This window comes from Diadema setosum, chromosome 5 (genome assembly GCF_964275005.1).
Source record: "Diadema setosum chromosome 5, eeDiaSeto1, whole genome shotgun sequence".
NCBI lineage: Eukaryota > Metazoa > Echinodermata > Echinoidea > Diadematoida > Diadematidae > Diadema > Diadema setosum.
This window is the reverse complement of record NC_092689.1, coordinates 36,793,628-36,815,135: the sequence shown is the minus strand read 5'-3', so window position 1 is coordinate 36,815,135 and position 21,508 is coordinate 36,793,628. Positions and strand designations below refer to the sequence as shown.

Genomic DNA, 21,508 nt, shown 5'->3' with positions numbered 1-21,508 from the left:
AATTCCACTCGAATCAGTCATAAAAGACATTTCCTTTATCAAAGTCAGTAATTCATCATGTGGCTTTGGTAAATCAATAATTCAGTTTGCTTTTAACAATCGCTCAAGAGAAGACATCTGAGAGCATGTATGCAAATAATGTTAGGACAAGGAAACTATAAAGACAAACCACCAACAGTGAGCAATAACTCACCTGGAACTTGCACAATATACTTTTTTTTCCCCTCCCATACAACATAATGATCTCATTCATGATCGTTTGTACCACATACCCATATCCGTGTTGGTAAATCTGAGTAAACATGGTCTGCACCAAGCTTTTGTGCGGCTGTTAAATATTTGCTGATCCCCTCACTACAAATTACACAGGGACTGATGTGCCCTACCAACCGACGAGAGCAAAATTCAAAGACAACTTCGCTTGCAATTACTTCTCCCTATCCAACACTATCTGGTCCTTTGCAAGTTGAGTTTAATGAACAGTTATCCACTAATTTGTCCTGAGCACAAGGCAATGGATAATGGGGCTTAGAATAGAGACTGAGTTACAACTACCTCCATGTTAGAAAGCTATCTAAGACCTCCACAGTGCATATCTCTTTACAGACAGTATATGGCTCTCATGACTCAGACCTTTGTTATGTGCATGTCTGGTACTCCTCTTTTGTTTACTATTTGATATATTATTCAATACAGACTTTTCTTATAAACTGTACGTACAATGTAGTTTGTTTTGGGCCTTACTTTCAAGCACTAGTTGCTTCAAAGGGGTTCTAGCTTTAATTTGTACACATGTGCATGTATATGCATTGTTGTTGTTGTTTTGTTTTTTCTTACTGTGTACTTAATGTACTAATAATCTCATTAACTGGACTGAATATATTGCAGTATATTTTCACTTTAACTGTATTTTTTTTCTGTCTAAAGAGGCACTGTGAAACAGAGCTGAATTCTATCTATAACCAAGCCATGCTCTGTGTGGGGATGTAATAAAATGAACCCAGCACTGCATTCCACAATCAAATGCACATGAACAGATTTCACATCTTAATAAGATTGTGTGGTGCCCTGCTCCGATATCAGCCCAGCAGGGACCTCAGGGGGAGCTGGAGGAATTGGAATGAAATCTATCCCCCAAAGTCTCAGTCATGATAACAGTATACATGCTTATTCAATGACACAGGGTTTGGGTTATTCTCAGACCTACAGACCTGTATGAAACAGGAAGTTATATCATAGACCTACTGTACATACTGTTATTTCTGCGAGGATTTAATTTTTGTGAATTTCCCGAATTCAAGGTCGGACCGCAGATCTTACAACACAAAAATGTTGTCATAAGGGAAGACCTGTAATAGTGCACTAAGGATGGCCTCGGTGTCAAATCGTGAAAACAACATCTCACAAAAATGTCTGCGACCTCCTCCTTCGCAAAAATATCTGTACGCGAAAATAACAGCTAATACAGTACTGTATACGCTGTTCTTTTTGCGCATGGATATTTTTGTGAATGAGGAGGTCATAGACATTTTCGCGAGATGTAGTTTTCGCGAACTGACGCTGACGCTAACGTAAATGAACTATTACCCTAGAGCATACAGACATTTTCGCGTGTTGCTAAATTCGCTATCCAACTGCGATTCGCAAAATTCACGAAAATTAAACCCTCACGAAAATAACAGCCTATACAGTATTTCATTGGCACGAGTCAACACTGAAAAATAAAAAACAAAAATCTGGCCTTTTTGGACAATCATTAACAGTCCGAATAACACTTGAAGGAGCAATAAAGGTATTCTTGGATTTTTGGCAATTAGTATGCATGCCTATACCTCCTTGTGGTACAATATACCCCCAAAAAAGTGAAAGACATAAATGATGATAACCAGTTACACAACCCTTATGCTCACTTGCCCCAGACAGGGAAAGTCACATGACCAAAATCTACAATTTCTAATCTGTGAGAGTTGAATAGTTGGCAAAAGACTGATGAAGTTTCAAAGACAGTCATTTCAGAGGTGGATTTCCATTTCTGGTTTTTCATCTGCTTTTCGGTCATTGCTTAGCAATATCCAACAAAAGTCCAGATTTTTAGATGAATTGCACTTGTTTTTTTCATGCCAAGGTTAACCTCCCATATGTCCGCAATTTTGTGCACAGAAGTATACCTATGCTTGTAACCTTAAGATGGGTTGTTTTAACCCACTTCTGTTTTAAAAAATGTGAAATATAGCCCAGTCATCTATCTTAGAAGTGACAGAAGGTATTCACTTGCGGGCTGCTCTGCTTCAATGCCCAATATTTCTTCTACTAACTACTAAAGTTTGATCAAAGACTTATAAGATCACAATGTCTTCCATCAATGTCCTATGAGCATTGTAACACAGCGGATTTTCTGTAACAAGGACTGACTGTGTATTCAACTGTACAGGCAACAGTAAACACTAACACTAACCCGAACCAAAGTCCAGAGTCAGGAAGACTTGCTAACATGAAATCTCCTACTTCATGTACCCACAAAAGTATCCAATAAATGTTTATGCATGTGTAGCTGAGATGTAGATCAAGATTATCATACATGTTTACTGTCAAGACAGGTATCAACACAACACAAAGTTTAGTAGAACTTTGTGCAAGGCCAATATTTACATGCATATACGCACTGTAGATAAATGAAGATTAGCAGGATGAAAGGTCCAAATCCAATACAAACTACAATTGTACTTCAAAACACAATATTACTTAGATGACAGCTTACTAATGATGTTAACAAATTTACACTTGTCCATATCTATTCTCAAGCAAGTAATTTGTGTATACTTTTTTCTGTAATCTTATGAAAAAAAGAGGGAAGAATTATCAAACGTAAGTTACTGAAATGTTAAATCTGTTAATCATAGACAATTACTGCGTTTCAGGTCAGTCAATCTACTATTTCATAATAGTCCCATCAAATCAGTCATAACCAACAAATATCCAATGTGAACTTTCATAGACCCAATAGTTTGGTGACACTACTCGTAGGGGTGCATACTTCCACTTCCTACACATGGTGCCCATATGTGTGCTTCCGTAACACTATAGTTTCCACACTCTGTCCCAGAATACAAACTTGAGTGTATAAAACTGCAGAGAGGAAGGGAAAAAAAATCAAAGAATACATCATTTTGACATAGCACGCTCAGAGAAAAACATCTGGGTGTTCAAACACCAGCTGCATTATTCGTAGACACATGGAAGGTGATAACACACTTTTGCTTGTTGAAGTCTTCGTACCCTGAAAACTTTGGCTGGTTGCAGAAAAAACATTGCATCAGCACCACATCTTTATCAGCAGGTCACACTTTAATACGTCAAAGGCATTGGGCAACTTATCTGCAGCGATATCTCCCTCCTCTTGCTGTTTGTATTTCATATCTTACGAAGGTGTAACAACAAACTTTGAGCTTTTTCCTTGATGAAGAGTCAAAATCATAGATTCTAGATCACTAAAACTGGAACTGCTGAAAACTTACTGATAACCAGAGTATCTATTTGTTATTGTGAATGGCATAGTATTCATTTCATTCAGAAGGAATAGATCAGGACCCTCTCTCCTACACCAGACAGCAAGAATTTCAGCCCATTGAAGATGCCATGGCAACAGTGTAAAATCCTAGGACACAGTCAGCCATTTGCTACAGTCATTGCAATTACTGCTATTAACAATCATGTTAAACCCTTTGTATGATGGACTCCTCTTACCTCTTCAAAGTACTGCAAGCATTGCCAATGAGAGACATACTGTACATTCACATTATTCCTTCAACATCTTCATTCCACCTACAAGTATGCATCACATCCTCAGGTGAGTGGGCACACACCAGATTCTGCATATATGTCACACGCAAAGAGTTAACTTAACAGTTATGACGGTAAATATTGACAATAAAGAGCTGGCCATGAAACCTAAAGAGACCAATTTTCTTTTGAAAAGTTGTGACCTTTGATCACCCCTCATCCAGGTCAAAGGTCAAGTAGAACGAACTACCGATGACAAGCCCAGGGTAAGTGGTAACTGGGTGGCGGAATCTTTGAGTCAATATTGACAAGGGCTACAAACTTTTCAAACTTCTGCATGATGGGTTATCAATCAAACACATACCTTATCAACTTTTGCAATTGCCATTTGCATTACAAGGAGTAAAGTGAATGGTCCATAGCTATATAAAGAAAGAATACCAGAATAAAACAAACATGGGCTTTCAACTGTCAAAAATGCATGATGTATAATGGATTCACAATCATTTACAAATCTCTCAGGATACATTCACAGACATTTCACATTTCATATTTACGTATGATTTGTGAGTCACACTGCACAGTGCAATCCATCAAGTCTGTATATTGCACAAGCTACACTTAGTCTGGGTGCCAGAGGCTGAACCTTGTTTTACCGTCCACCCAATGTTTTTTGATGGTTTTACCCTATTTCGGGGGTGCTGAATCCGAATCCGGATGATGCAACTCTTGCATCCTTGAGGGTTTTGAGATATTCAAGATGGCCGCCAAGATGGCCGCCAAAACCGTAAATTCCCACGTATTTCCTTCTAAATGGTGAGATATTGAAAACAAGTGATGGTTTTACCCTATTTCGAGGGTGCTGAATCCGAATCCGGATGATGCAACTCTTGCATCATTGAGGATTTTGAGATATTCAAGATGGCCGCCAAGATGGCCGTCAAAACCGAAAATTCCCACGTATTTCTTTCTAAATAGTGTGAAATTGAAAACAATTGATGATTCTCCCTATTTGGAAGGTGCTGAATCCGAATCTGGATGATGCAACTCTTGCATCCATGAAGTTTTTGAGATATTCAAGATGGCCGCCAAAATGGCCGCCAATTAAAACTGGAAATTCCCATGTATTTCCTTCTAAATGTTGAGAAATTAAAAACAATTGATGGTTTTACCCTATTTCGAGGGTGCTGAATCCGAATCTTGATGATGCAACTCTTGCATCCATGAAGTTTTAGAGATATTCAAGATGGCCGCCAAAATGGCCGCCAATTAAAACCGGAAATTCCCTCGTATTTCCTTCTCAATAGTGTGAAATTGAAAACAATTGATGATTCTCCCTATTTGGAAGGTGCTGAATCCGAATCTGGATGATGCAACTCTTGCATCCGTGAAGTTTTAGAGATATTCAAGATGGCCGGCAAAATGGCCGCCAATTAAAACCGGAAATTCCCACGTATTTCCTTCTAAAAGTTGAGATGTTGAAAAACAATTGATGGTTTTACCCTATTTGGAAGGTGCTGAATCCGAATCTGGATGATGCAACTCTTGCATCCATGAAGTTTTAGAGATATTCAAGATGGCCGCCAAAATGACCACCAAAACCGAAAATTCCCACATATTTCCTTCTAAGTGGTGAGAAATTGAAAACAGTTGATGGTTTTACCCTATTTCGAGGGTGCTGGAATCAGAATCTAGATGGTGCAACTCCTGCATTGTTGAAGATTTTGAGATATTCAATATGGCCATTAAAATGGCCGCCCAAAATGGAATTTCCCATGTATTTCCTTCTAAATGGTGACAATTTGAAAGAAAATGGTGGTTTTTATCTTTTTTTGAGTGTGCTGAATCCGAAGCTCAGGATACAACTCTTGTATCCTTAAGGGTTTTGAGATGATAAAGATGGTCGCCAAAAATGACCGCGAAAAATGGAAATTCATATGTAGACCCCCTATTTCCTTCTAAATGGTGTAAAATATAAAACAGTTGGTGGTTTTACACTATTTTGAGTTTGCTGAATTTGAAGCTCCAGTATACAGCTCTTACTTCTTTGAGGGTTTTGAGATAATAAAGATGGCCGCCAGAATGGCCCCTAAAAGGCCGTCAAAAAGGAAAATTTGCATGTGAGTCCTATATTACCTTCTAAATGGTGTGAAATTGAAAACAAGTGGCAGTTTCACTCTATTTCGAGGGTGCTGAATCCGAATCTTGTTGATGCAACTTTCGTGTTCTTTTTTAAGGGTTTTGAGATATCCAAGATGGCCGCCAAAATAACTGTCAAAAATTGGTAAATTTTAGGTCCTATTCAGCACCCTCGAAACTTGGTTGTTGAAATTCGTCCATTTTTTAGGGTTTTTAGACGTCCAAGATGACAGCCAAAATAAGTGGCAGAAATTCCAATGTCAATATATTTTTTCTTAATGGTAAAATTTTTATAATGAATTGATGGTCTTACCCTATTTTGAGGGTGCTGAAGGTCTTTGAAGGTTTTCGGACATCTGTAAATGTCCTGTATGAACGGAAACTCCTTAACATGTTCTTATACTGAAATGGTGAAGTATTGTGCTCCAACGCGAAGCGGGAGATTAAACCCATGCAGGGTGAAAAGCAATAATTCGTATTCTTGAATTCAACTCAGTTGAGCGAATTTGTCAAATCAGCCAAAATTTATTGACAGTCAAAATGACAGTCACAATGGTATTGTAATATACTGAGATATTCCGATATGTCTCAAACGGAACTTTAACACGTACTGGAAAAAAAAGAAGTGATATTGACATCATACTGAAACGTACAAACGCAAAGAAAGATACGATTGAAAATGTCTTTATGCATAATTGTAATTTTCGAACTAGTTTCTGCTTCGTTAAAGGCCAAAAAACATGGCTCAGAAAATTGCTATTTTCTTATCTTTCCTTTGATCATTTTGCTTCAAAATTTCGACAGATGATAGAAGACATGTTAGACTCCAATAATATATCAAAATCAGAAAATCGTAAGTTTTGACCAATTTTAATGCTCTAACTTCAAACTCGATTTTCACGGCTTCGACCGTGCGCGACTTTAGGACCTTTTTGTTGTAGCGGGTCACATATGGCTCCATAGATGTAAAGTTAATCCTTTTCGGCTATCAATAGAGTAAAATTAAATTATGGCATGTTGATGTTGAAACTTGTCTTATATTCTGACGAGTCTCGCCTCGTATTCTTGTGAAACTTGTCGCATATTCTGATTAGGTCATTGGAAATGGTTGCATCCATGACCACTATAGTAGATATCAATAAGGGTAATTTCAAAAGCACTCTGCGCGATTATGATATTCGTAAGTACTGGATTATCAACTATTACCTTCCATGTTGTCGTTTGATTTTTATTTAGTTTTTTTTTTCAAGGCGCGTTACCTGTGATTTGTCCGTCCCCTCGTGTGTGTTTGTAATAGATTATATATACATATATACATACATAATGTTACATCATATTGAAGAAAAAATTGAAGCATAACAATAAAAATGTCCCACTCGTGTCTTCAACAATGTCATCAAGACCACGAATATAAACCAAATAACCAATTTGAGTGTTCATGGATAAAGAGATTAAAACTGCTCATGGATTAAGGCAGGTAATGTTGGGTAATTTCAGTACATTTCTCTACATCACTATCACAAAATAGATGAACATGTCTTGTCCATTAATTGTTAGTGTTCAAAACTTATCCATTATATGTAGAGGAAACAGTGTAATCTTGCAATTATTCAACCGCATCTGTAGTCTTGAAGGGTTAATTATTGCTTGCACGCTTGTATCGTACCAACTCAAAGATATCCAGTAGAGCTGAATTCACTGTATATACAGCAAGTTCAAACTGTGCCTTTGACGAAAACCATCAATTGTTATCAATTTCTCACCATTTATAAGAAGGAAATACATTAGAGTTTCCGTTTCGGCGGCCATTTTGGCGGCCATTTTGGCGGCCATCTTATCTCAATACCCTCAAGGATGCATCATCCAGACTCGGATTTAACACCATAGAAATAGGGTAGATCCATCAATTGTTTTCAATTTCTCACCATTCAAGAGTAAATACATGGGAATTTCCGGTTTTAATTGGCGGCCATTTTGACAGCCATTTTGGCGGCCGTCTTGAATATCTCAAATACTTCATGGATGCAAGAGTTGCCTCATCCAGATTCGGATTCAGCACCTTCCAAATAGGGAGAATCATCAATTATTTCCAATTTCATACCATTTAGAAGGAAATACGTGGGAATTTTCGGTTTTGGTGGCCATTTTGGCGGCCATCTTGAATATCTCAAAATCCTCAAAGATGCAAGAGTTGCATCATCCAGATTCGGATTCAGCACCCTCGAAATAGGGTAAATCCATCAATTGTTTTCAATATCTCACCATTTAGAAGGAAATACGTGGGAATTTCCGGTTTTGGCGGCCATTTTGGCGGCCATCTTGAATATCTCAAAATCCTCAAGGATGCAAGAGTTGCATCATCCAGATTCGGATTCAGCACCCCCGAAATAGGGTAAAACCATCAAAAAACATTGGGTGGACGGTAAAACAAGGTTAGGCCCAAAAAGTGGCTTTGGCACCCAGACTAACTGGACTTTCCATGGAATGAATGAAATTACCATCCTTACTGGAAATTTTGAGTTTGTGGAGGTATCTCAAACATTCTCTCAGCATGTTCAAATTAATCAGAACTGAATTTCATCTGTTGTAATGAATGAATATAGTGTGCTTGAAATGAATGTCATTCAACTTGAAACATGAAAACTTCTGCCATTGTCATCAAACATTCTGTCAAGTGTAATCTATGTATTGTATCAAACCTTAATTTACTGTAAAACCAAAAACGTTTACATGCATTTTAATTTTGCAAATTTTGCAAGAGCCAAGATTTGCAAAATTAAAATGCTTGCAAAAGTTCTTGTCTACGCTATGGGCATTGCATACCAGAGGCAATTCGCCATGAGAGGGCTGTCGGCTCTTATTCGCAAAAATATCATGAGGCAAAAATATCATGCTTTGTTGTATGTTGCAGTGATTTTTTTTTCAAATCATGAGGAAATAAATCCAAAGAGCATGAAGGAATTTCTGTCATCCATGGTTGTTATGACAGTCTACCTCTCAGCAATTACAGGGTTAATTACTTATTAGCCCTATATATATTTTTATCTCTATGCGCAAAGACAAACTGCCCAAGTCAAAGTGGGCACTATTCAAAACAGACAAATTAACATCGAACAAATCGGTGTGATGAAAATCTTCAGGAATAAACAGTCCTTTTTCTATTTTTTTTTCTTTTTCTACAGGCTTAATTAATAAGAATAATGATGATGATAATGATAAAGTCTTCTAATGCGCAGTGTCTGTCACACTTTAACAGTCTTGATGAAGAAGAGTGAGACCTCATTTTTACATTGCTTCATTTGAATAGATAGAGCCACAATTTACAATCTGAAGATGCCATACAGGGCAACACATACACCAAATGTTTACAAAGTAAATGTAGATTACAAATGAATATGATTGAACACAAATCATGTCTATGATTTTACATTCTTTACCACAGGTATTTTTTTCTAATATATACCAAAATAAAGCACTATGAATGATCAATAACCATAATAAATGAGCTAATAGGATTAAGTACCTTCTCACACTGTTGATGCCTAGAATTAAAACACTATTAGTGTAATTGCAAAGCCGAAGTATTTGTGATAGATAATAATTGGTAAGGATTGGACAGGTGCCACACATTGAGCCTATTCAGCAAATGTAAGTTTGTTCATGGAAGAGAAGACCACAGGAACAAAGATGTTCATCATATACCGCAGTACAGACACAGCATTTACAACATCATAAAAGGAGCCAATTCCTGACTACACAGATGCATGAGACCTTAGAACTGCATGTGTACCTGTACATTCACTTGTAAAATTCTACCTGCTCGTCTCCCCAAAGCTATCAAATTACTACAGACAGGAAGCAAGCAGGAAAGATAACTTCAGACTCTTTGGTTCAAGGGTCTTCTATTGCTTCATAGGTGTGACCTCCACAAAAGTACAATAGGTTGTTTTTGGTTTATTTTTAGGTATGCCACAGCCAGGAATAATTCCCTTTAAACATGTTCTTGATGGTTGGTGGAAAGCAGGGAGAGTGTGAACGGGGAGAGGCTCTTTGGGTGCTGGAGGTAGGTGCCTTACCCTTCAAGGGGTGAGGCTGCCCCCGCTGATACCAAAACATGTTGAAATGATCACCATTGTATGCGATAACAACTGAACCAGTGGGTATCTGCTCAATTTGTCCCCCCCCCCTTGCCTGCCCCGCTAGCTCATAGCCATTGTCATTACATGCACTTACTTTCACTGGTGCAGGGTTTATTCATACTTGGGACATAATCTGCGTTTGGGTGCAGAAGTTTTTCAAATTTATCAATGACCAAAGAAAACTGATGACATAACATATCCACTACAATATGCCACATGGCACAAACCTAGAGGTTTATATTGTACTTCTTTACATGCACTTCCAAAGAGCACTGTAACATTTATTCCAGCTTCAAAAACATTTTCCCACACACACACACAAATATATCTTGCAGCATTCATCAACTTATGACAGATAATAATAACCAAATCGTAAGTCAATTTTTTCTGCTCTTATACAAGCAATCAAAACTCATAATACCACATGCAGCTTTACATGGAGGTTAACACATTTGGAAAAGGATTACTCTATGATCTTTGAGAAGCACACTCCTGGAAATATGAGGTAAATATGTTGATTAGAATAATGGCAGAAACTTATTAGCAACAGATCAGAAAAATGTGAATAAAATTATTATGAAATCAGTATTTTCAAAAAAAAAAAGAAAGAATGGCACCATTTCAGAGGGATGCACATTTTGCTGTCCCCAGGGTTCTTCAAAATAGCCCACACATTTGTTCATCTATTCTATAAATAATCTGCCTAAAGTACTTCCTTCTGAATTGATTCAGCTCACTAGAATTGAATCTATCTGACACACATCTAGAACATGAGATATTCTATAAACAACACCAAAAAAAAAAAATCCTGGAAGTTTGTTTTTCCACATACTATTATGCAAAACAAATTATGCATGATTGACAAGGGAGGTTTTCTCTGAAATTGACATTGTATTCAAATGTTTGCCTAGACTAGTTGGTACCACCCTTGGAATATACTTTAATGTCAAATGTCTTAAACTGAAAACTGACATTAAAGTGGTAAAACATGATACTTTCAACAATTCTGCTAAAATTATTAGTATGATTATTATTATTAATATTATTATTATCATTATCATTATTATTATTATTATCATTATTATTATTATTATTATTATTATTATTATTGTTATTATTATTATTATTATTATTATTATTATTATTATTATTATTATTATTATTATTATTATTGTTATTATTATTATTATTATTATTATTATTATTGTTATTATTATCATTATTATTATTATTATTATTATTTTGTGAATGTCTGGTATGAGTTTTCACTGTTTCAGTTGTCAGAGCAATGCAAAATACGTGGTGCACAAGCACAAACAGAAAACAATGCCTGATGTAGACACATTTGGGTAAGGTTTCTAAAAGAATTACACCCCAAAGGCTGATTGAAATACCTGCATTAGGGAAGTGACAATCTTTGGAAACCCTCACCATTCCCACATTATTCTTTGTTTTATTCGCAAAGTATCGGTAGCTTGAAGCAAAAGTTTGCTTGTACATCAACCCATCACTTGTACTACAACAAGGCATAAAAGGCTGATTTTATCTTGTTGTATAGGCCTATACAACAACTAGCGCTATCACCTCAAACTGAACTATGCATGTAGCCTCTTTCTGTTCAAGGACTACCAGGTATCAACCCATTAATGTTTGGTTATTTCGCTAAATTGCTCTTCCTCATATGCAAATAAGTGCCATTGCAATGTACTGTTTGAATGATGCAAATCTTTTACACTGTGAACTGAACTCTATGGCACTTTGCCAGCCTGAACCACACTTTGCAAAATTGGTTTCTCTGCAGACCGATGGTGCTGCGTCAAGGATTGGATAGTGATGGGATGAACATAAAGTGTTCAAAAAAAAAAAAAAAAAAAAAAAGAGAGAGAGAGAGAAAGGGACTGAGATGGAGGGGGAGAAATGATCTTGAATTCAGCAGCATATCTCTCTCCCTGGTTTTGGCATGTACACCATGCTCTCTGAACTTTCCTACAAATGAGATTAATGTTTCTCCTCTGGGTAGTACGCCAAGGGCGCACATGATAAGGAAGCATGTTGGAGTCATTTTCTTCTCTCAGCTCGGCCTGCCTTTCTCTATCCTTCCCATACAAATGGACAGCCTTATCTTGGAAGCCCTGCAGATTCACTTCACATTTCACATCTTCAGAAACTACCTGCACCTTCAGATTTGTAGAGCAAACCAACAGTATACAACATACCGATGCTTGAGCATAGAGACACGCCTCCCCTGTAACAGCCATCCATTGGCAGCAGTTGGTCGAGGCGCCCTCATAGACATGAAAATCCCATATAGCAGTGGAAGCTCATTCAAAATGTGCAGGGAGCCTCAATACTGTGTGCAATGTGGACCTTGGGAAAGCTTTGCACACTGTGTTGTTCATGATGTCCACACCTCAAACGTCAATTTTGCTGGTGATGCATTCCTTTGGCATTCACTGCAAACGACTTCTGCCTATTCTAACGACCTACCGATATGAGACGAGTCAGAGACATGACAGCGTGGCATTGATAGACAATGCTAACAGATAATAGATAAACAATACACGGAACCTTCATTTCAACGTACAAAGTATACTCACGGATTTACACGAGCATTCTCGCAAATGTACAGTCTGGTAAAACATTGCACTAACATGTATCACGTTTGTAAGCAAAACCTCTTTATATTCTATACAGGAGGCAAATTATAAGATATATTAGCATTTAGAACTTTCATTTGTTTTCACATACTGAATCCCTTTTATACTACATAATAAACATTGCTGGTAAATGTGAATAAATGTACATCTGACAGTATTAATGATGAAAGCAACAATGATGACGATGATGTTAATGATGATGAAAATGTATGTGAATTAGATGATGAAGTAAATGTTGACATTGCTGCTGATGATAAAGCTTCACTACATCACAAGATGAAAGTGCACATTTGGGTAGCAGCAAACCTGTCATGGAAACCGAGCGAAAAACAAGTAAAAGGAATCAGCCACCTGCTCACAGACAGATAGGCACATCTATGCCGCAATTCATCAATGCCACTGCAAACATTTCATTCCTCAATTGTCTGTTACACAATCAAGATTAATTGTAACCCTGGCGCAGTCCCATGGCTGGCAAATGCCGATTGATGATAGGAGCGAGCATTTCTATGCCCGAGATGAGCAAATTACTACCAATCCCTTTGTCGGTGGGAGAGACAGGTGAAGGGGCCAAAGCCTTGAACTTCTTTATCTGAAGAGCTCATTCTGGGCCAGCAGAGGGAAACCAAACCTCTTTGCATTTGTGTGTGTGTGTGTGTGTGTTTGTTTGTGTGTGTGTGTGGGTGTGTCCTTTCTATATATTTACCACCGCTATGCAATACTATGCAACACATTTCTAAGCATTTACCGCCCCTTGTACGACAACACTGGAAAGGGGGTGGATATATTATTATAATGCCGCTCGCTACAGGGTTCAGGGAACTTTCTTGATGAAGACATAATCATGTAGGCCCTAATGATTATTTGCAACGAACAGATACATGGTCCTTGCTGGTAACTATCATTTTCAAACATCAGAAGACATCATGGGATTGTCTGCATGTGCAGATTCCATCCATTACAGATAAAGTTGTGCTCAAATTGTGTCACTTCAGGAAATTACCGTCCTTCACAAATCAGCCATTTTCGTGGAATTCCATATTTCTTTTTTGCCTAGATATAACATGTAACATATAATGACAGCTTCATGAACTGCACTCAAATTTAAGACACATCTGTAGAACAAAGGTTGTCCCTGACAACCAAAATGTTGTGCAAGGCTTGCCCGACATGTCAACTACTACTGTACTTGTGTAAAACAGACTTCAGTATCAAAACATTGTACAAGTATGAAGAGGATCATTCAAGGAGATAGTTCTTTTGTAGATGCTCGGAGAAAGATACCTTTATAATGAGTTAGAACATACAGAAAATGTTTGGTAATATGTTTTAAAAAGGATGCAATTCTCCAGAATACCAGTAAGCATGACTTGACAGGAAATAACAATCAGCATAGATATTACAAAAAGATTCTCTCAATACCTATCTTCTTCCACATAGGAAATGAAATGATGTGCTGGTATTTCTTGAAGGAAAGGGGAGACTTTTACTGGCTATACAACTGGAATCCTACCTCTGAGCTCAAGACCTAGTACTGAAACTTTTACTCCATGCATGGCTTCAAATGTAGGGCACAATTTAATATTCCTCCTACAAAATTTCATGATTTGAATATAGTTCCTGGGGGAAAACACTCAACCACATTGATGTAGATTTTCATCATTACACGTACAAGGCACTTCTGCTATAAGAAGAGAGCTCTTATCATTGCATACTCTGACATGGACGACATATACTAAACTGAAAGAGGGAAGGCTGAGTAAATAATTTTTATATCTACTCCAAACAAATTACAAATTTGACAAATACCGCAATACCCCATAATGCATAGAGCACAAATGATAAATTAACAAAAGTAATAATTTATCATGACAAGGAAGACATGTGACTGTTTCCAAGCATCAAGTGAAAAAAAAAGAAAAGAATTTGGATCATTCTGTTCATGATGTCGCCATCATCCAGAATGCTTACACATGTTTCCATAATCACTTGACAATTTGAATATTCCTATTTGCATAAATGATCAAGACAAGAAGGTGGTGCAGCATCCTACATTTTCTCAAGTTCCTTGATGATAAAAGTTACTATCAAAATTGAAGAGCACTGACTCATATCTGTGCATCTCATAGTTCAACACATACACTGATCCAACACTAGTCCACACAAGTACACACTCACATTATCGAGGTTGACCGTAGGTTAATAAATTATGACTTCTGTCACAACAAACAGATAAAGAAATCTGGAATACGGACAAGGAAACACTATTATTTTATATAATATTCCTGCATATTTGAGTCCTGAATGTTTGATATTATAAAAAATGCATGTGTCTGAACAGAGATAAAAACATCCACAAAAGATGCTGAACAACAGAAAAAACAATAACTGATATCAGATAACATATATACTGCACAGTTGAATTAAGTATAGTACATTGTATATCTCAGAGTACATGTATGGCACAATTATTCACTTTCAAGAGTTACAGTTGTAGCAGGAACTCTGTCCTGTGTAAGCCTGGTTAGAATTGTTTTTTGGGTTATAAATGTTTCCAAACCCTTTCCTCGACAGGAAATGGATCTGCAATAAACCCACCCACCCAACGAAATTCTGTTTCTTTTTTTTCTTTTTTTTTTTAAATGTTCATAAGTGATCTACAGAAGTTGCTAGCCTCCATTCCAGGCCACAGCCATGTCTATCATATCAACCAAGAATATCCACACTGCACAGTTAACTTTGCATTGAAGTGTCAGAAACTTTATAAGTCAAAGGAAAATTCTCAAAGGAAGAAAAAATGTAAAGTTTCTGCTATTTGTACCATGCAAATTATCGTTTCAAGTAAAAAACTGCCAAAGTGAATATTTTGTCTCTCGGCTTTAATTAATATGACTTTATGCAGAGTTAAATGTCATAATTATGAGCCAGAGGCTCTTAGACCCTTTCATGTATACCAAGGCTGTGTTGCTGCTGTTGTTGTTCTTTTTGTTGTTTTTGTTGAGCAATAAATCATCTATATGAACACAAGACTACTTACTCCATATCAATACCACCTGCCCAGGGCTTATTTTTCTCATCCTTCATACTTATAAAACATAAACTTGCAATGTCTGAACCATATTGCACATTGTATTCCCCCCACTTTCCACAAATGAAAGGGATAGGATAATGACAGAACATAACGCTTTGTATGAGTTTTATACTACCCAGTGGTAAAACCACCACAATAGTGTGTAATGTTGATGCTATGTCAATGTGAAGCTGCTTGCTGGGGAAACATATTATAGGGAAACAGCATTCTGAAATGCAACTGGTATTGTTTAATTGCTCTTTTATTAACCCTACTAAAATTATGTCTCAAGATTGTATTAGTAAACCTAAAGCTATCCATAGGCTGACATCTATAACCACAATTCTGCCTATTTACTCTACTTGAATATAATTCATAATATATACATCCATGTACACATATATATGAACTACTGCTCCACTTCTACCACTCCACTCACTACCACTGATAATGATAAAAAGAGATCAATTCAATGCTATTAATACAACAGCCATCACTATTACTACTACTGCTTCTGTAACGACAAGACTTATATGACTGCTGTGATCAGATTGTGAGCAAGAAAAAGTTCTATTCAAATCAATGACTCTTCTACCGAGTTGTTTTTGTTGCAACCGATTGACAAATGGTCCTATATCAACAAATATTGCCACAAATCAGTCAGTGGTTTTGGGGTTGTTTTTATTCTAGTAAAAGCCTTGATTAAAATTACGACCTTATATACTTGCATGGGATTCAAACCCACAACCTCCTGACTGCTAGACAGGTGTCATATCCACAAGACTACCAAGCTTCGCTACCAGCAGCCAGTAACGGTTCTGATCCCACATAGCAGCAGGTACTGAATATATCTTATTCAAATTAATGATTTTTGCATCAAGTTGTTTTTACTGCATCTGGTCAAAAAATTGCCTTACATCGATGTAAATAACCACCGACTATTCAATGTTTTGTAGTGCATACATGTATTCACAAGACCAATCACATTACAGTCTTTTCCTCTGCAAAACGAAATGTCACACATGTCGTTTCTACAAAAGCGACATCACGGCCAAATGAGCGCGGCAGCTATTTCGAGGTCTTTGCAGGACGCCTGGGCGACGACTTACAGACATTCAGAATGTGCTAACTTTTTTTTTTTCCACACCTGTGGGGTACACCAAAACACTTGCTAAACTGCTGGTTTGGTTTGACTGATATCATTCAGATCAACTTTCCCTTTCTGATATGTTGATTTTTAGACTGAACCCTGCCTAAATTCGAAGTTGATCTTCCTTACTCTTTCTGTTGCTGTTATACTACCATCAAATATAATGATAATGACAACCATATAATAACAATATTCAATAGAAAAATGATGATTTATAGTAGTATAGTAACTGGTAATAGCAGTAGCTGCAGCAGCAACAGTGAGCCATCAGATATGGATATAATAATCATCACCACCGTCATCACCATCAAAATAATAATCATCATAATGACAATGGTAATAATGATAATTACAATAATATTACGGATCATGATAATAATAATAATAATAGAAATAAAAATAAAGGTAATGATAATACTAAGCTTATCTTTGCTGTTTGCTGGCAAGTAGTTTATCCTGTTTTCATAAATACCTTCTAAATTTCCCCATTTTCCAGGGTTGTGTTCTGAAGTTACTTACAAAACAACAACAACAACAACAACAACGACAACAACAACAAAATAAATAGACCAAAACAGGGTGACTCTGAGGTTAGTATAAAAAGTCTGAGTATGTTTCATGATGGAGCAGCCTCTCTGCTGGAGACCGTTTCTCATGTGTGTGTGTCTGTGTGTGCGTCGTCGGTTTTAAACAGGAGGAACTGCAATAGCTGCGACCATGTTTGCAAAACAAGGCTTCCCCCGGCATGTCGCCCAAGATCAGTCACATCGCAGCCTGATATACGGGCATCGCGATGACTGATGCACTGGGGGCATGCCTGATTATAGCCGGAGTCGGTTTCCACGCACTGCCAGCTTGCATATCCTACCACATTCTACCGTGGGTAATCCATCACAACTACCAGCACAAAATGCTTCCACGAGCACAAATCTCAAGATTATCCTGTGTGCTATCAAAAAATAGCCTCGACACTGGTCATGACCAAAATGTTGGCGCACAAATGATAACAGCACAGCTCACAAAAAATAAAAGCAATTACAAATAACACACTTCAAGGTCCCAAACTACAGGCTATATATTGTGGTAAATTATGAAAACAATTATGAATTACAGTAATGCTAAAATTTACTGATTTAATACAGTGCTTGTTCAAAAAGTTCTTTTACACTTTCTATGATTAGAATTACTAGTGAAAACATTATTTGAGCATTTAAGTCCTTCCTGTAACGAGTTCCTATACAGTAGCCTACCATAGTATAGCACCAATAGATATCACATCTACAGGGGTGTATAAGGTGATAGGGGAATTGTATCAAGCTTTGGACACTCCAAGTTTACAAATCCACATTAAGATGTAATCATGCATAGTGTGTGATCAGGGAAATGTATTATGCTTTACAATTTGTACACATCTCAAGTATACAACTACATTAGGATAGCCAAAGATATGTGAATGCCATGAAGTCACGCTGATTAGTTTCTTTTAGGAGGTTTATTTGAGATCCTTCTGTGTAGACCTGTTAGAAATCTATCTGCCATCAGTGTCGGTCAGCAGTTTTTCATACTTTAATAAATCATTTATTGTAACAGATTCTTTATACACACCTGTCATCATTACGCATGTGCTTAACTGTAAAGCCCCTAAATCAGTCACGTCACTTACATTTCATTCTATAGTAGTATGTTGTGCTAGGAAATGTAAAAAAAAAAATAACAATAAACAATCTTGGTTGAGTTGGAATGGCAAAGGTATTCAAAATCATTCACTACCACTTCCCAAATATGTATATTTCATGACTGCTTTGTTAATTCAACAACACTAAATGTAAGTACTTTGAATAAAGTGGAGAAACAAGACAGCCATGTCCTTTATTCAAAATGTTTCTTAACAGTCATTCTAGCAACTCTGTAAATCATTTTCTGTCGTACACGCTGGCAACTTTGAATCTTGCAATATGAGGAGTGTCATGATTGGTTTTAAGTAACAAAAGGGCCATGGCGAACTAAAATGCAGCTTCAAGTAAAAACGCCATTACCTGTCATAGCATCTCTGTATGTGCACTCGTCAATATGATGTTATCAATATGACAATATCAATTAGGACTTGAATTTGCTATCGGGGCTACAAGAGAACAAACAGAACGATAAAAACATAACTCACTGACATCCCCAGAAGCCTCCAGGCCACGTTGTCACGTTGTCGTCGTCGCAGATATCTTCACCCCGAAACGCACCACTCGCAACCTTACCGCGCCCTGACATAAACAAATGGTCATGTTCCTCAGTCAATCTCTCCTCTCCCTCTCTTTAGCCTTTTCCTCTCTCTCTCTCTCTCTCTCTGTGTTACCCCCTGTCTCCTTTGACAAAGACTACATAGACCTAAAATATGTCATGATAACTAAGACCCACCCCTGCCTCTGTCCCCCCTCCCCCACCACCCCACCCCCAATATTTTCCCTGACCCCTGCAGAAGTTACTCACCCACTTGCATGTCCTCAGTGACTTGGCCCATCTGACTGATGGCATTCTGTAGACCCACTCTGGGTAACATCGACGCTGGAATGGTCCCCCTCACGCTGTCCATGGCATGGCGAGCGAGCATGACTTACAGATTTCCACGCATCCAATCGCACCGGCGAAAAAAATATACCACCAGGATGAAAATGATTACAAAAGAACACGGCTAAATACAAACAAACCGAAAGAGAAACGCTGGCTTATCTCGCAGCTTATCAATCCGAGAGGACCAACGGTGGTGTCAGAAATGCGATGCTACTTGTGGAAAGTTTGCTCTCAAACTGTTGCCAGCTGCACAACCACACGCTTGTCGCGATTGCATTTGCTCATGGATGTTTGGTTTTGAGAGACCTGGATCATGCACTCAAGTGCAACAATCATAACTTATATTAATGTCTTCAAGGACGCTGATAATTTCTTCTTTCAAATCTCTCAAGATGACAACTGCTCCTCCTTTGGGCACAGCTCTCATTGATAAATCCCACTAGAGGGTTACAAATTTCTGCGGAGTAAACCCAGGAGATGAAGTTTGTCTGTTGAAGAAATATCTCCACAAAGAAGACAATAATTAAGCATAAAAGACGTTTTCGCTGATCGACTAAATTTCTCTTACTTGCTTAAAACCAGAAGCAGTACTCCCATTGGAAGTAGATTGGTATACGAAATTATTAGGACTAACTCTGAACTTTTTGGGGGTGAAAATCAAAAACTTTGGGCTGTTAATTTTTGTGTGACATCACTGCATGCAATATTTCATGACAGCAACTCTTCAAAATCATCTTAACTCAATTAGCATCCAATTTGTAATACCATGTAGGCGTCTTATATTCCTCAGCAGTGAAAGGGTTCAAGGATAAGTCCGAGAGAGGGGCAAGGTGCTACTATATACTGCACAGGCTGATGTCTAGTCAGAGCAGGACTGAGTGATTCGTCATTCAATTAAAATCAGAGTTATTCATGACATCTGAGCGACTCCTATTGTGCCGTTTGAAATGCTTCACTTGCAAGAGAGGCTAGATCCTCCTCCTCCCCTGGTGCAAGAGGACACTTTCCACAAACGCTGAAAGCTCAGAAAAAAAAAGGAGGTGGTTCCAATGATTGAACACGGACAGTTTTTCATATTCTTTTACGAGTCCTCCAGGAGCAGTTTATTGGGTTGTTAACTTGGCCCAACGAGGCAATGCACAGGAGAGAGGGAACGAGAGAGAGAGAGCACACACAATCTCCTGTCGCTACAGCTCCCGGCGAGACATCCAGCCCTAGGGTTCAGGCAGCCTCAACGTCCGTGTTTAACACACCACCCGGCTGCCACAGCAAAGCAGGGCAGCTGAGAGAAATGTGATGGGGGGAGGGAAAAATAATATCACTGCCCGGCAGAACACCTTTTTTTTTTTCCGTTCCCTCAAGCGACCAGGTAATTGGTACGGAGAATGGGCCAAAAGGTGCCTCTGGTTTGAATTCAGTGGGGTTTAGATCCGTGTTGCACCAGTCCTCACAATGAGAAATAGAAAAGGTGCTTGTGTCAGGACAACGGTGAGGTTGTATGTCGCACAAGGAGAGGGTCACGGAGACATTGTCAGGCAGGCAGGGAGGCAGCCCGAGCTTGTCATGTACACATGGATGGTGTGTGTTGTTCCCTCCCCTGATCCACATATACCAGACGCTCTACTATAAAGGTATGGGGCTATACACCCATACACACAGACGACATTCAATATTACTAGACTAGGCCTTGGCTTTCTATTTTTTTTTTCCCCTAGTCATACATGCATTTCACCTCCACTCCCCACCCCCTTTTTCTCGATCTCTCTGTCTGTCTCTGTCTCTGTCTGTCTGTACGTCTCTCTCTTTCTCTCTCTGTTTATCTGCCTCTTTCTACCGCTTTTTCTCTGCCTCTCAGAATGTCCCTCTTTCTCTCTGCATTGAGCACCCTCCCCCCCCCCCCAATTCATATACACATCGCAAGCTTGACCTTGAATACCACTAAGGTCATTCTCAGGTCAGCTTCTTCAGCCTACACCAGCCAATGAACGCCTGAAGATCCAGGTCACGATTT

The 21,508-nt window shown here is 38.1% G+C and overlaps 1 protein-coding gene across 1 annotated transcript in view; it reads right to left on the bottom strand.

Annotated features, from left to right (window-relative positions):
* Positions 1-20,178, bottom strand: part of LOC140228696 (oxysterols receptor LXR-alpha-like) — a 193,310-nt gene extending 173,132 nt beyond the window's left edge. The window contains exon 1 of the mRNA XM_072308965.1: positions 19,417-20,178. Coding sequence (XP_072165066.1) covers positions 19,417-19,537 — 121 coding nt within the window. The 5' untranslated portion in view covers positions 19,538-20,178. The remainder of the gene's footprint in view (positions 1-19,416) is intronic.
* Positions 20,179-21,508: the final 1,330 nt, after the last annotated feature.